This window comes from Zonotrichia leucophrys, chromosome 7 (assembly GCF_028769735.1).
Source record: "Zonotrichia leucophrys gambelii isolate GWCS_2022_RI chromosome 7, RI_Zleu_2.0, whole genome shotgun sequence".
Lineage (NCBI taxonomy): Eukaryota > Metazoa > Chordata > Aves > Passeriformes > Passerellidae > Zonotrichia > Zonotrichia leucophrys.
In genome coordinates this window covers 4,854,020-4,868,455 of record NC_088177.1, presented here as the reverse complement: position 1 = coordinate 4,868,455, position 14,436 = coordinate 4,854,020, and the positions used below count along the sequence as shown (strand labels likewise).

General features: G+C 39.0%; 1 protein-coding gene across 6 annotated transcripts in view; it reads right to left on the bottom strand.

Annotated features, from left to right (window-relative positions):
• LRP1B (LDL receptor related protein 1B) overlaps window positions 1-14,436 on the bottom strand; it is a 638,472-nt gene that overhangs the window by 465,353 nt on the left and 158,683 nt on the right. For all 6 annotated transcript variants that reach the window (XM_064718934.1, XM_064718938.1, XM_064718939.1 and 3 more), the window contains exon 2: window positions 10,160-10,285. In XM_064718934.1, coding sequence (XP_064575004.1) covers window positions 10,160-10,285 — 126 coding nt within the window. The remainder of the gene's footprint in view (window positions 1-10,159; window positions 10,286-14,436) is intronic.

The window sequence follows — 14,436 nt, the reverse complement described above, 5'->3', positions numbered from 1 at the left end:
GTGTAGGATCTACAGGCCAGATGCATCATTATAATTATAAACATCTGTAATGAGCCTCAGTGCAATTGGGTGAAGTAGCATCACCTCAGATAAAAACCTTTCAACAAGCCATTTCATCCCCAAGATTGCTGTAATTTCTAAATCCCTGTGTTATCAAAAATTACCTTTTGATGCCAGCAGAGCCAAGAAGGGGTTTGATGAAGCTATATTCTTATGTTTTCTCCTAAATATGTTTCTACATTTTGTCAATGTCTATTGATTAGACATTGCTGTGATACAGCAATTTCTCCACTTCCCTTATACCAGAGCTGTTCCTGGCAGAGAAAGCCTAAATGACAGCCTAAAAATCAACACTCTCACAATCAGCTCTGGGATTTGGCTGAATTATCCTGCAAAAGGTGCATTCTTCATTTTCCAAAATACTCTCTTTTCCTGATGTTGACTCTAGAACAGCATCACAGGACAGCAAGGCACAAAGGATTGTTGATGGGATGAAAAACTGAGACAGAAAATTAATGAGTAGGTTTGAATATCAGCAAAATTGATGAGACCTATGAGAGGGGAAAGGGAACCTGTTGATGATGATGAGAGAGGAAAAATAAAGGAACATGGAAAACGAAAAATAGTTTTCATTGCAGTTTTAATAGTTTGTCAGCAGAACTAAGAAAAAACAAAGCAAGGAAAGCGTGAAAGTAATGAATAAAGCAACAGCAAGGATTAGGGAGAAACAAAATACTGTGTGAAAATGCAGTGCTACAGTGAAAGGGCTCAGCTGATGTACAGAAGGCCTTGAGAGATTTGCAAGGGCATAAATATGAAAGAGGAGAAAAGAAAATTTAAAAAAAAATAACACTGTCGTTAAATAGAAGACAAATTAAATGGATTGTAAATAAATGTGCATAGAAATGGGGGACCAAAATATCATAAAGGGTTTGTGAAAAAAGCCAAAACACCCAGGTCACATCTCTGCCCCCTCACTTGCCTAAAAACCAGTTCCTAGCCCTTTTGGGAACATTTTTCTGCCCCAGTGTATCACAGAGGAGCAGTTCTCTGATGCACAGGGCTCCTGTTGAGCTCAGACACATCTCTCCTGTGAGAGCAGAGAGCACAGCCCCCGTACCTGACAGACAGACACCCTCAAACCAAGCCTCACACTGAAACAAGGGTCTCACTTGTGGCCAGATGCTGTCAAGGAGTCAATTCTTAGAAAGAAAAACTAAAGCCATTAGGCTCAGCTTAACACCAGCACAACCTCAGCAAAGACAAACTGTGCCACGTCCTTCCATCTCTTCTCTCCCCATGGGCAATTCTTTATTCAGGTTTCTCTTTGGGGGTATAATTTATAGCTTAAGTATGAAACTAAAATTGTTTTTAAGTTTTTTAGCCCAAAACAAAGTCTTCCTCAAAGTATTAATTACTTTTATAGGTTTTTCAAAAGATTGATCCTTTAATTTTCTCGTCTTATGAGTATATATCACATTAGGTCTGCTTCTATGTAGGAATTGCAATTTTAGCAAGCAATTAATCCATAAATGAGCTGTTGCAGAGTTTTAGGTATTGGGTATCACCCTTCAAAGGCTCTGTGCTGGCCTTGGATTACATCTCCATGTTTCCACAGAGCTCAAAAGAAGCTCATTTTGCCAGCAGTCATTTAATTGAATTTCCCATAAATCACTTTGGAAAATCATGCTCAGGATAATCAGGCACAGGCAAAAGAAAGGAGGTAGTATTTCTAATAACTGTGTCACTGAGAGATACAATGACCTTTACATCCTTCAACACTGAACTTCTTGTTGCTTACTTAATTCCAAAGGAAAATACAGAGCCACAGAAATTACACTTATTTGATCCCGGACCTCTTGCCAGGGCTGCCAAGTTTCTGTGCAATAACAGGTCCATGATTCCTCCACATGTGGTTCTCATCTTTGACACACAGTAGAAAAGTTGTAGTTTTGACATCATCAACCTCCCAAAATCATAATTAAAGATTTTGAATATTCTTCACCATGTGCAAAGGCAAAATGAAATCTCATTTAATGCATTACGCTGCATTTTGTGTGCTCAGATGGTGACAAACTTGAGCACTTCGCTGAACAGAAGTAAATATCTTGTATAAGGTTATTCTCTTACTATGCACTGAAAGCATTTAAAAAACAAGGGAACTCTTCTTTCTTAAACATTTTGTGCACATACAAATATTCTGCTATATATTTACAAGGCAAAAATCATTGCTAGCACACCAGAAATGAGCTCACCTTACCAAAACCATTTCACTACAGTAAGAGTTAATGTAACAGTTTATATTTGAAGGTATAAATAACTGTTTAAATATCTGCATATGTAACACACCAATGCAGAATGACAATAAAATTCAGTATTCAACTATTTTAAAAGTAATTATATTTGGTTGGAAAAAGAATTATATTTGGGTGTTTGGACTATGTAAAGGACAATGTTAAAGAACTTTCAGACTGGAAACCAAAGTGAAATGAATACACAGAATAGAAAATAAAGTAGGAAGCAACAAAACCAAAAACAACAAAGCACAAAATGTAAATGAGCATTTTTAGTCTTTAAAATGCTTTAAAGAAAATTAGCAGAAGCAAGTAATTCTATTCCCTGCCAAATTCCAATGTATACCCGAGTGTAGTAGGACATTTGCAAAATAATTATTTAATAAAAATTGCTTTTTATTCAGAAAGCTGAAATTGTAGCCCCTTGCTTAATGAAGCTACTGGGGGCCAAGCTGTTGCCAGCCCTTTAGAGCTCAGGCAGCAGAGCCTGACTCACCAGGAATGGGAATCTCTACATTTCTGACTCAAGTTGCACAGACTCACACCTTGCTCTTCCAAGATCCTTATGTTCAGTCTGGTGCAAATTTTAGTTCCCATGGTGTTACCTGACACTGTCTAATCCCACCAAGTATTTAATGTTGCTTCCCCTAAAAAAAAGTGAAATAACTAATTTATGCAGAGCAGGCAAATGTTGTATCTCAGTGATGGCACAACATGCTCATGCCTCAGAAGTAGCATCAGAGCCCACTGGGAAATTATAAAAAGGAATTGCCTCCAAATGTTCTCTGGAGCCTCAACAGCTCTGCCTAAATGCTGCCTGTGGCAGGAAGAAAATGTAAAAGCATCAAAGTTATCCCCTGGCCCCAGGCAAGTGCTCCCAGCAGCCAAAGATGGGGAGCCCAGAGGGAAAAGGAGCAGAATCAGTGCAGAGAAAGGCAGGAACATCCTCCAGGAATGATCCCCCTTAGGATGACAACTGGGCATCATCAAGAGCAGCCCCAAACAGCGCAGTGGAACAGGCTGAGCTCCTCCACACTGATGGCAGAGCAGGGTTTGTCTCACTGGGGTGCTTTGGGTAACCTTCCCAAAGGGCTTAGCACCATGGACACCCATCCTTTCCAGACTGTTTGCTCCAATACCCCATTAACTATCAGAGCATCAGCAATCCCATCACACCAGCAAAACCACATTTCCTGGAAGGGCTGAGCTCTCTGGTTTTCCAAATGATGGAGTAAGGAGAAAATGAGGTCAAAAGCTGAAGCCCAGGTCACAGTCACTGAGATGTTTTCAGCAGCCAACAGCAAATTCCCTGATGGGATGAAGTCAGCAGCCCTGACAGGCCATGTGCCAGTAAATAGGATGGCAAAGGCTCAGCCAGAATAAAAATGCCTTTATAAGTATTTTCTTTACCAGTGTTCACCAAGAACAAGAAGAGCAAGCAGAGCCTCAGTGGGAAATGTGTTTTGTTTCAGGTCTGTAAAAATAGTATCAGGAAGGTTAATATTCCTTCAAAACATTCATCTTGTTCTGTCAGAAACACTTCTCACCAGCTAACATAAAAGCTGGCAATATTGTATTGCTGCATTAAGCATTTAACTTAATTTTATGTAAACTAGCAGCAGTTGGATAAAATTTGTTGACATTTGTCATTTTGCTGTGGTTCATTTCCTACAACAGCTTCAGAAGTTCTGCACTACTGATAGGAACAATCCTGATGCAGAGAAAAAAAGGGAGTACCCATTCATCATCTCAAATCAGATTAAATTAATATCTGGCCAGTAACATGTTCAAATATCTTGCTGAAAAATAGGTATAAAGAGGTATTTTATACAGCAGATTCTTTATTCCGCAGTAACTACACAGACCAAAACTATAAAGAGTAAAAACACAAGACCACATTTTCCCCTCATGTCCAGCATTTTCCTCATTTACCTTCAGCAGTTTTATGGCAGTGCACCTTCAATGAATGCACATTATTTATTGAGCTGGGATTTTCCAGAGCTACTAAAGAGTGGATTGGGATCCCAGCTTCTATTGAATTTCAATGAATCTACTCATAAAAGAATTAGGAGCTTTAGGAAATTTTATCTTTATTGTTTCATACCACAAGAGCAACATTGCATCCAATTATCTTATCCTTTGCTGGTAAAAGAACTACAACAGAGGTACCCAATTAACAATTTTTAAGCTTCTGAAACTAGTCTCCCATAATTAGCATCCGGAGAATGAAAGACACACTTTTAGCAACCAAAGTGAGACTCAAGCTTTTAAACAAGGCACTTCTGCTTGCTACATTTCTTTTGCTCCTCCAGCTTCAGTTTAATCATGATTATAGACACTGACATTCCCTAAAATCCCAGAGGAAGATAATTATCAGAAATACTTTGAACATGTTACAATAAGGGTACATGTACTCAAACTACCAGAGACAGGGACCATTCAAATTTGATGATTTATTAATGGCAACCAGAGTTGCTTCAATGCAGGGCCAGTCAGCCACAAATAAATTGTGTGGGTGGAAGGTATGCAAACAGTACTTGGATAACATTTAGGAAAGCTCAAATACCAGGGCAGCAGTGTCAGGATCACAAACAAAGGGCAGCTGAGGACAATAGGAGAGACAGGAGTTGCAGTCTGGCTGTGAGGAGTGAAATGATTTCAGGATTTTGTTGCTGCTAAAATAAATGAGCATCAAGCACTTTTGGACTTGGCAGTTCCTTTTAGAGGGCTGCTCTGTTAATGGGAGATCTGATACTGTAGGGTTTTATTCCCTCTGGGGTATTTATGGCATTCAAGCAGTATTTGGGGTCATAGATGGGGGAAGCTGTTCCACCACAGATGAGTATGAAAGGAGCTCAGGGGAACTTCATTCCAGACCTCAAGTGTCTCCTCACAGGGCAGCTGTCAGGTACTGTTATAGCATCTTCCTCTTCTCCATGGCTGAGAGACAGCAAACAGCCTTTGCTGGAGCTGCTGCACCCAGCATTACAATACCCAAACACAATCAGTGTGCTCAGCTTCAAAAAGAAGCTGTAGGCAATAAGCAACTTCTGTCCCTGCTCCTTTGTTTCACCTCGCCCTGGCAGAATGCATTGTGACAGAGAGGGGTTGGTGAGCTCAGGTTTGAAAATAACATGCAAGCCAGATGAGCTCTGAAGCTGCAAACACACAGAAAAAGCCTTAAGTACTAAATGGAAGGAGTAATTTGCCAGTGCAACTTTTAGATCTCAGCTCTGTTAGCAGGAGGCTGAGGAGAAAAGCAGATAATAGCACATCACATCAAATATTTGTCTGGTTTCAGAAACCACAGTATTCCTTGGACATGGCTTACTTAGGATGAATATGTTATTGAGAGGTACAATTGTGGAATACAAAACACACATAAAAACATGTTTTAAACTGGATCTTTAGGATACAAAAAATTAGTGAAGTTCTCTACTTACAGTTGCTGAGATGGGCAAATACAGCTTAAGACCAACACTAGTGGCAAGAATGGTAAAATAAGCCAAAAAAATTCAATCAAAACACCAAAAATAAACAACCAAAAAAGCCTCAAAAAACATCACTAAAACCATTCCCAAGAAAATGAGTACTGCATTGATGTCTATAAGTGGTAAGTGCCTAGAGCACGCAGTAGTGCAGTCAGTTAATGATACAAATATACAAATTGTTGTCAATGTTATGTTTTTAAACTCTTTTTTTCAACAATGGATTTGAGTTTTGTAACTGTCCCCCCAAAATCACATCAGGTGAGTCTGCAGCCAGCCATTTCTATTTTTCCTTTTAACAGAGCCCTGCCTCTGAACATTTGCATCAACCTCCACACTCGCTATCTGTAAAGCCAAACTGTCTGGCCAGATTCTGGGCTGTCTGATAAAGTTCTATTGATTTTCAGTGAGCTTGCTGATTTAGCCTACCGAAGAACCCAGCATCATCTGATTAGGTTGAGCAAATTGATTTTTGAATCCTGACTATTTGCAAAAAAACCCATGAACAACCGAGAGACCACCCAAGAAGGCATAAAAATGACTTGGTCAAGAGTTTTATTAATACATTTTATATTCTTCAAAAATCAATTTTCTCATGAACAACTCTGGGACAGAAAAGCAACAGAATTTGTTCACTAAATTATTCATTATAAATTACTGAGGTACCTTGGTACTGTAAAAAACAGCATCTTCAGAGAGCAGAAAGAACTACAGCTGCTAAGAAATGGACTGGAACACAAGTGTAGGTGCTGTAGGAGCTCACTTGTGATTTTACCAAGCTGTTTGTGAGGCCATTCAGAGGAAGGTGGGAAGTAGAAGGGGAACAGACTGGTGCTGGAAGCTTTCTGCTGACTGAGATAGAACTCCTCCAGCACATCCCTGACAGCTCAAAGAAATTGTATCTGCACAGAGCCCTGGCAAAGCTTTTGCCAACAAACACTGAATTTAACAATAAATAAGGATGTCACCATTTCCCCCTTTTCTGTCCCATCCTGGATCTCCTTACAAACACTAATAACCTACTAGATTGTAGGATTTCAGGTGGCTTCCTGAGGCAATTAGTGGATACAGGCATATCATGTGTTTTCACATGATATTTTCAGGTTCCATTGCAAAACTTGGTTAAAACACCACCAGCAGATTTCTCACAAAGATATTTAGTTCCTGGATGTTTTCTGTAAATAGATGCTTGAGTGATGAGACTAATAAGACTTCTCATATTCTCACCATGGGAAAAGCTGCAACTTGAGACTTTCTCTCCTTTTCTACACTTTGAAATCCCCACAGGAGAGAAGTTAAGAACTTCCACTTGCAGAAAAAGCTTTGATCAATGCTTGCACATTATTAGAACCCAGAAAACCCTATTACTAGGCACAAATCCACAGAAAATCAATCAAAATCCATTTGTTTACGGCTATGGGAACAACTAGCAATATCTGTCAGGCTACACCAAATAATTCATCATATGCAAGTCAAAAAAGAACTGACAAATCCATCTAAAACAAACAGACACATGGCACTGTGCACAAAAACTGAATGTGCTATGTCCCTGGCATTAGGACCAGGAATAAAATATACCCTAAGAATATTTTTAATGTAATTTGTAAGTTTCTACAGACACTCTGGTGCAAAGTATCAGCAGGAAAAATCAGGAGCGTTATATTATTTTTAATTAGAAACAATTTACCTGATGAAGCCAGAGTAGGCACATATGTTTCAATAATTTGACAGAAGATTGCGCAGACTAAAAAATACAGAACCATCCAGTGCAAACCAAAATTGTGAGCAATTATGTAAGAGAATTTCACCCCATGCCCCAGCGCTGTCACTTGGTGCTCACTCAGTCCTGGGCTGAGTTACACAGAAAGGGAGAGGGAGGGCAGCACACCTGAGGCAATTATTGTCTCACACACCCACCTGTGGCCCAGGCACCTCATCACCCAGCAGCTCCTCAGCAAAGGGCCATGGAAGGTGCAAAAGAATAAAGATTCAAACACCTTCCTCCTCTATAACGAAAAAGGCCACCGTGCTGACTCCTGCCTTTGGCTTAGCACAGCCTAAAGAAAGCATCTGACATAAACTGTTCACATTTACAAAGGAAAGGAGTTTCCAAGAGGACCATGCTGGTTGATGTTCGGAAAAGTGTAGACTCTCTTTCCCACTCCCTCCTCTTTTTTACCAGCCATCAATAAACTACAAATGCCATATTTTTAATGTGCCACCATTTTAAATGCAAAAGAACAATCATTCAAACACCTTCCTCCTCTATAACCAGAAAGGCCACAGTGCTGACTCCTGCCTTTGGCTTAGGACAGCCTAAGGAAGGCATCTGACATAAAATGTTCACATTTGCAAAAGGAAAGGAGTTACCAAGAGGACCATGATGTTAGGAAAAATGTAGACTCTCTTTCCCACTCCCTCCTCTTTTTTACCAGCCATCAATAAACTACAAATGCCATGTTTTTAATATGCCACAATTTTAAATTGAATTGCTGAACACAGGTCATACAAACCATGTGAAGTTCTCAAGAGGAAAATACCTGGGCATGCAGCAAGCTGTTGGATTTGGAACTACATGGTGAATATCAGGAGGCAAGTTAAAAACTCTGTGTGTGACCCTTTGCGTGCTCCTACCTCAATAACCATTACTAGAAAAACTTCTACCTGCACATATCAACACCGTGCTTGGAAACACATCAGAGAAGGGGGCAATCAGCAGTGCAGTAACAAATTCCCAGCTGTACCCAACACTTCCCACAGCAGGATGCTGTGGCTGAGCATCCCACAGTGTGTGTGTGGAGGGTGTTTAATCAGAGCACCCTCGCCACAGCCCCCGAGGCAATTTTGTGATCGGTAGCAGAGAACAAGCTCTGGAGCAGGAAGGCTGCAATCAGCACTGCACTGTTTGCCCAGACAGAAATGGCTCCCAGACATCTTGAGCTTCTGTCCCTCATTTTAAAGATTAGACTCCTAAATACTGTCTGATGTTTGATATTTTCTTTTCTTTGAGCAGCAAACCCCATTTCCAGCCTTCCTGATTGTCAGTATTGCTTTGATACAAAATACATGGTTCTTCTCTTACATTAAGTGATTATCCTGGGGATAAAATCAGGAAATTCCCTCATTTTCCTCAGAACACAGGAAACAAGGGAACATTAAGATTTAATAACACCTCATCAGTAGTCTACAAGGCTGATAAGAAAAAAGTCTGTAAGGTTGTTACTCTGGTGTTCAAAAGCTCTTAGCCACATTAAAAACCAAAAAAAACCCCAAAAAGGTCTTCACTATAATTAAATATGTTTTATTAAAGCTTTCCATCATCTTCCTTTCTTTGTTTATTTCCCCCCTCACAGCTCTCACAACGTCTTTCATTTTTCCCTTTGATGTTTGTATGCTTTTCATATTTGTATCGAAAATACTTTGCACTCTTCTCTTCCAACCCAGCTCCCTCTAAATGTATTTAGAGGAGCACATTTTCCTGTGCCTGGCTCTGCCTGTCCCTCTGAGCCCATGGACAGCTCGGGGAGAGCAGAGGGCACACATGCTCCAGTGGCACAAGAACAAAACACCGTCCATCCCATCCATTGCTAAGAATGGAACCTGCTCCCCTCAACCTGCTGCTCCCCAACAAGAACATTCACACAGGAATGATAAAGCAAAATGGAATCTGCCCTGCCAGTTGAATAGTCAGTGTGACTGAAAAGGTTTCAGTTTGTGAAAAATGCATGTATTTTGTGATTGGCTTTTGGCAAATATTAAAATGAATATTACATGTGTTGTGTTAGAAAGTAATGAAAGTAAAATATTAATTCTCTTAAGTACTGTGTTAAATATAGTTTTAGGTTATAAAAAATGTTAAAATAGAAACTATGCTATGTAGGATACTTTATTTAAAGAAAAAACTTGCAGTGACATAGCAACAGGACACCTAAATCTTTCAGAGAAAAAAAATTTCTTGCCCTCTTATCAGAAGAAAGGAACTTCTTCCTGCCTCAAAGGTGCTGTCAGGATTCAGAGGAAGAAGCTGAGGATGACCAGACAGAATCCTGTATTTGAATGGAATTTATGCATCATGTATGAAGTGTATGAATATGCAACAGGCTGTTGTGTTTAAGGGTTAATCCTCTGTTAATGTGTGCCTTTTTCAGGCTTATGCTGCCTAGAAAAAGGTACCCATCATCTGTAACTCTTTGTCTCTACTGTCTCATATTGTCCTAATTCAATTTGTCCAAATTATTATTATTCTAATTGTATTACTATTTTTACAACCATTTTATTACTATTAAACTTTTAAAATTTTAAAAACAAGCGATCGGCATTTTTCACAAGCTTAAAGGGAGATGAAAGCAAAGAGCAGCTCCTCTCAGCTTTACTTACAGGTGTCTGAGGACTCATCAGAATCATCAGGACAGTCGGGCTCCCCGTCACACAGCCAGTGCCAGGACACACAAGTGACACCATCGTGGCACAGGAACTCCCCTACGTCACACAAGGGAGGCTCTTCTGGAAATGAGAATGGGTTAGAGTGAAATGGTTAAAGGTGAAGGGAAAAAATAAAATAAAATGGCACAATGAAAATCAAAAGTGAAAATGAAATGATGCAAAAAGCAAAAATCAAAGCAAATGATAGGAATGATATGAAGTAATAATTTAGTGGTATCTGATACCCTCACTTAGGGAGCTCTAAGATTCAGCTGAGGGTTCAGTGGGAGCTGCCCATCACCCTTCCATCCTGACAGGAACAACATCACCATGAACTACTTGTATGGAATACAATTTTAAGAAAATCTGTTTTTTTCTATATATTTCCCATGAAGAAAATTTGCTCACTAGATAGAAACCAACAAGCTTTAATGGCACGTTACCAGCAGGGAGGTTCCCAACTGACCTCTCCTGCCATAGAAAATGTTTTTAAATTGTTTCAAGCAATCAAATTTTCCAAGAAGCATTTTTGCAAGCAAAGTTCTACTTAAATAAACATATCTATTTTCAACTATTTCCTTTTAATGACAAAAGCCTTCCTCCATTTTATATAAAAAATATTTTACAGTTCAGGTGACAAATTAGCAAACAAAGTATTTAAAGTCAACACTGGGGCACCTTGCAAACAATGGCTTTTAAAAGAGGGCAATTATGGAAGTTTGGCACACCCACACTATCTGCTGCATTCAACCACCACAGGCTGATGTCCTTGAGATCTAGAGTTAATTAACTCAAGACTATTCCATCATTATTCAATGTAAAACTATTCTAATATTAATTAAAGCTCACAAAACCTCTGTGCAATATATTATATTCATTTTATCAATATATAAATTACAGTAGTGTCTTCCACAAGGTTACATTGCAGATTGCTGGGAAAAGGTTTCCTCATTATTCTTACACTGGCACAAGAGAGGAATAACTTCACTGGAGTCAATACTGCCACAAAGACATAAAACCAAGAATAAAGGAGGAGACAAAACCCAATCCACTCATAGATCTCCCCATTGGCATAGTTCCTCCAAAAGCCATGGGATGTGTAATCGCTAAAGGAAAAAAACAACAAGAATCCTTTATTAGAGTAATAATTTCATAATTTCCTGTTGGCAGGTCTCATTTCCGAGGTCAGGTTCTCAACTACTGATGCCATTCAATTTTACAACAAGCCAAATTTGCAACTACTATATTTCCTATTTCTTAAAATAACTATAGCACAACTACTTTTAAGCCTGCAAGAACGAAAGGATTTTTGCTATATCTTAATTCCTTCCCCTCAACAGCAAAAATGAGCAACTGGATAATTAAGAGTGGAAGTTTACATGGAGTGGCTTTGCTTAAAGCTTTCAGGGAGATGATTAAAGGGCCTGCTTTGATAGCACATCTTGAAAAACCATCCTGGAAGTCAGAAAGAGGGAGAGAGTTTGGCAAATTTTAGCATTTCAAAGATGCAGAGTAGTGTGAGAAACACACAGAAGAACTCTGTAATATTTGGTTTTAGAGTATTCTTGAAGCCCATGATGCATTTCTGCTTTTACTACAGGATGGACTGTAAATTTCTGTGTATTGCACATCTGCTTCTAACAGACCTGGAAATATTAAAACTAGCATTGCCAAACTTGTCCTCTTATTTATTCAGCTCTGGAATGATTATTCCTCAGAGCAAAAAATAGTTGAAAATTCTTTTATTATTAAGAGTAACAAATTTATTTATTTATTTAGAGAGGTTTCTGAACTGACAGCTAAGTGAAAAATACTACTGAATAAATATAGAAATGTAAAGTTGTGAAAACACTTCTACAGTCAAGGTCACACAAGTGAACCTCCCCAAATAACTCCATTTACATCACCTATGGAACAGAAATCTTGTCTGAAACAAAACCTGGCAGGGTGATTATCCCTTCCTCAGTGCAACTGCTTCTTTCCAGTCTGCAGATGGTCACACATGTCTACAGAAAAAAAAAATCTTGCATTTGCTCCTCTTTTGGGCAAAGTTTATTAAAATAGCCAAAGTAACAGGAGATAAAGAAGTTCTAAAAAGCAATTTCACATTGAGCTCAGAGCTGAATGTTTGTACTTGAAAAAAGGCTTGTTTGTTACCTTTTTTTTTTTAGAATGGAAAAATTAAGCTATTTCCATACTATTAAATTCTTGCTTTCCATTTTATGCAACAATACAGAAATTATGGAGATCTGAGCTTTTTATATTCTCTACCTTGAGAAAAACTTAGCAGAGTGAAAAAAACACTAACTTATAAAACACTTGGAAAAATAGATTTTGTTTAGAATAAAGCAGTTTAATATTACCTCAGGGTTTTATTGCTTCTGAAAGTGCTTTCTCAAATGTTTTTGTTTTGCATAACCACAGAATTATTTTTATTTTCAGCTGTTTTCTTTACAGAATGAATTTGACCAGTTAATTACGAACATGCACTAATTAGTGGGCTTTAAAAAAAAAATAAAACAAAAAAATTACAACAACCCTCCTGCTGAAAAATAGTCATCTATGATGGCCCAGAAGTAAAACAGTTCTTTTCAGTGACATCTTTTTCTTTCTGTAATAGGTGAGCTGTGCAGGAAAGCTCCCAGCGGATGGGAAAATTCACGTTTTTAACATCCCAGTTGTCTGAGATGCAGAGCAGATGGTGAGAAATCATCCCTCTATGGGTAAATGAAAGCCTTGCCTCCCTAAGGATGCTACTCCTGTGCTCCCATCCTATGCTGCAAACACCTGGCAGTGCCTCTTAGAAGGAAAGTTTAAAAAAAGAAATAAAAAACCTGGTGCCTTTGTTTAAAGTCAACGTTCTTACAGCCAAAAATACGGTGATTTTGTTTTTTAAAGATGAATATTTTTTAAAGAGGATGAAGCTCAAAATCTTCATTAGGAAAGCAACTAGAATTACATTGTATGAAATTACATTGAACTTGAAAAACCAAAATTCCATTATGATGACAAAAGACAAAAAACCAGAAACAAACAAACCAACCAGCACACAAGGCAGTGGGTGATGTCTGCCTGGACCAGGAATGCTCTGGATTAAAAAGGCATTTGCCTCTCTAAACTTGCATTCAGCTCCTAAATAAATAGGGATGAAGATCACTGCCTGTGGTCACTGTTTAGGGTCAAAGGGATCTGATCCTTCCTATTTGAGGGGATGCAATGAAGAAAAGGAGGTCAACAGGGCTCCTGAACACAACTAAATGAGAGATAATACTTATACAATTGAGGGCTCTCCAGCTCTGTCACCAGACTGGAAACAATTTGCCGTGAATGTAATTAAGAACTGCCTTGGTCAAGGAACCAGGTGCCCAGAGAAGCTGCAGAATTCCAGAATTGTGCTTCCCACTTCCAGCATCCCTTGCTTGGGCACTCTGTGGCCCTGGTGACCCCCAGCCCTTCCATGGGACGTGCTTGGTGCTCTGCCGGCCGAGCGCTTCCAGCTCCATCTGCCAAGAGCACCTGAGAGAGCCCGAAAAAGCAAACCTCCCATATGGCAACGCTCTTCAAAGAGCAAAACTCAGCCTAATAAAGTCTTGATCTGCTAGAGCGGGGAGCCTGCTCATTAGGCTTTCACTAAATATTCAGAAAAACCACATGTGCGCGCTAACCTGAAAAGCACATTCCTGGAGAAGCTTTTGAAGGATATGATACAGGCACGATGGGAATGAATGCTCAAGGATTAGAGATCATCAGAACATCACATTTAAAAGCTTTTATAGCAATAAGCAATAGCTTAACATCAATATGAAGTAAGAATGCCTCACTAATTGATTTCATTCAACTTTGCACTTTAAAAAATATGTTCACTGTGTTTCAAGTGAAACAAAGAAACAAAAAAAGCTGAAATTTTTAATTCCCTCTCCGTTTTCAAGGAAGAGGACAAGAAAAGATGTGCATAGACTAGGGGGATGTGTGTGAGCATGCTTTCTTTTTCCACTTGAGAAGGTTAGATCAAGGAATGAACTATGAAATCCATGAATAAGAATGACAAACTGATAGACCTCAGCTGGTTTGTCCCTTAGCTGCATACCCAGAAAAAACTCATAGGAGAGAAAAGGAATTTCCTGCCAAATTAGCTTTTTCTTTTTTTTTTTTCAGAAGCAAAAGAGCAGGAATAGTAAGAAAGAACAGAAAGGCCAAAAGGAGTGGTCAGAAAGCTGCAATCCAGATGTAAT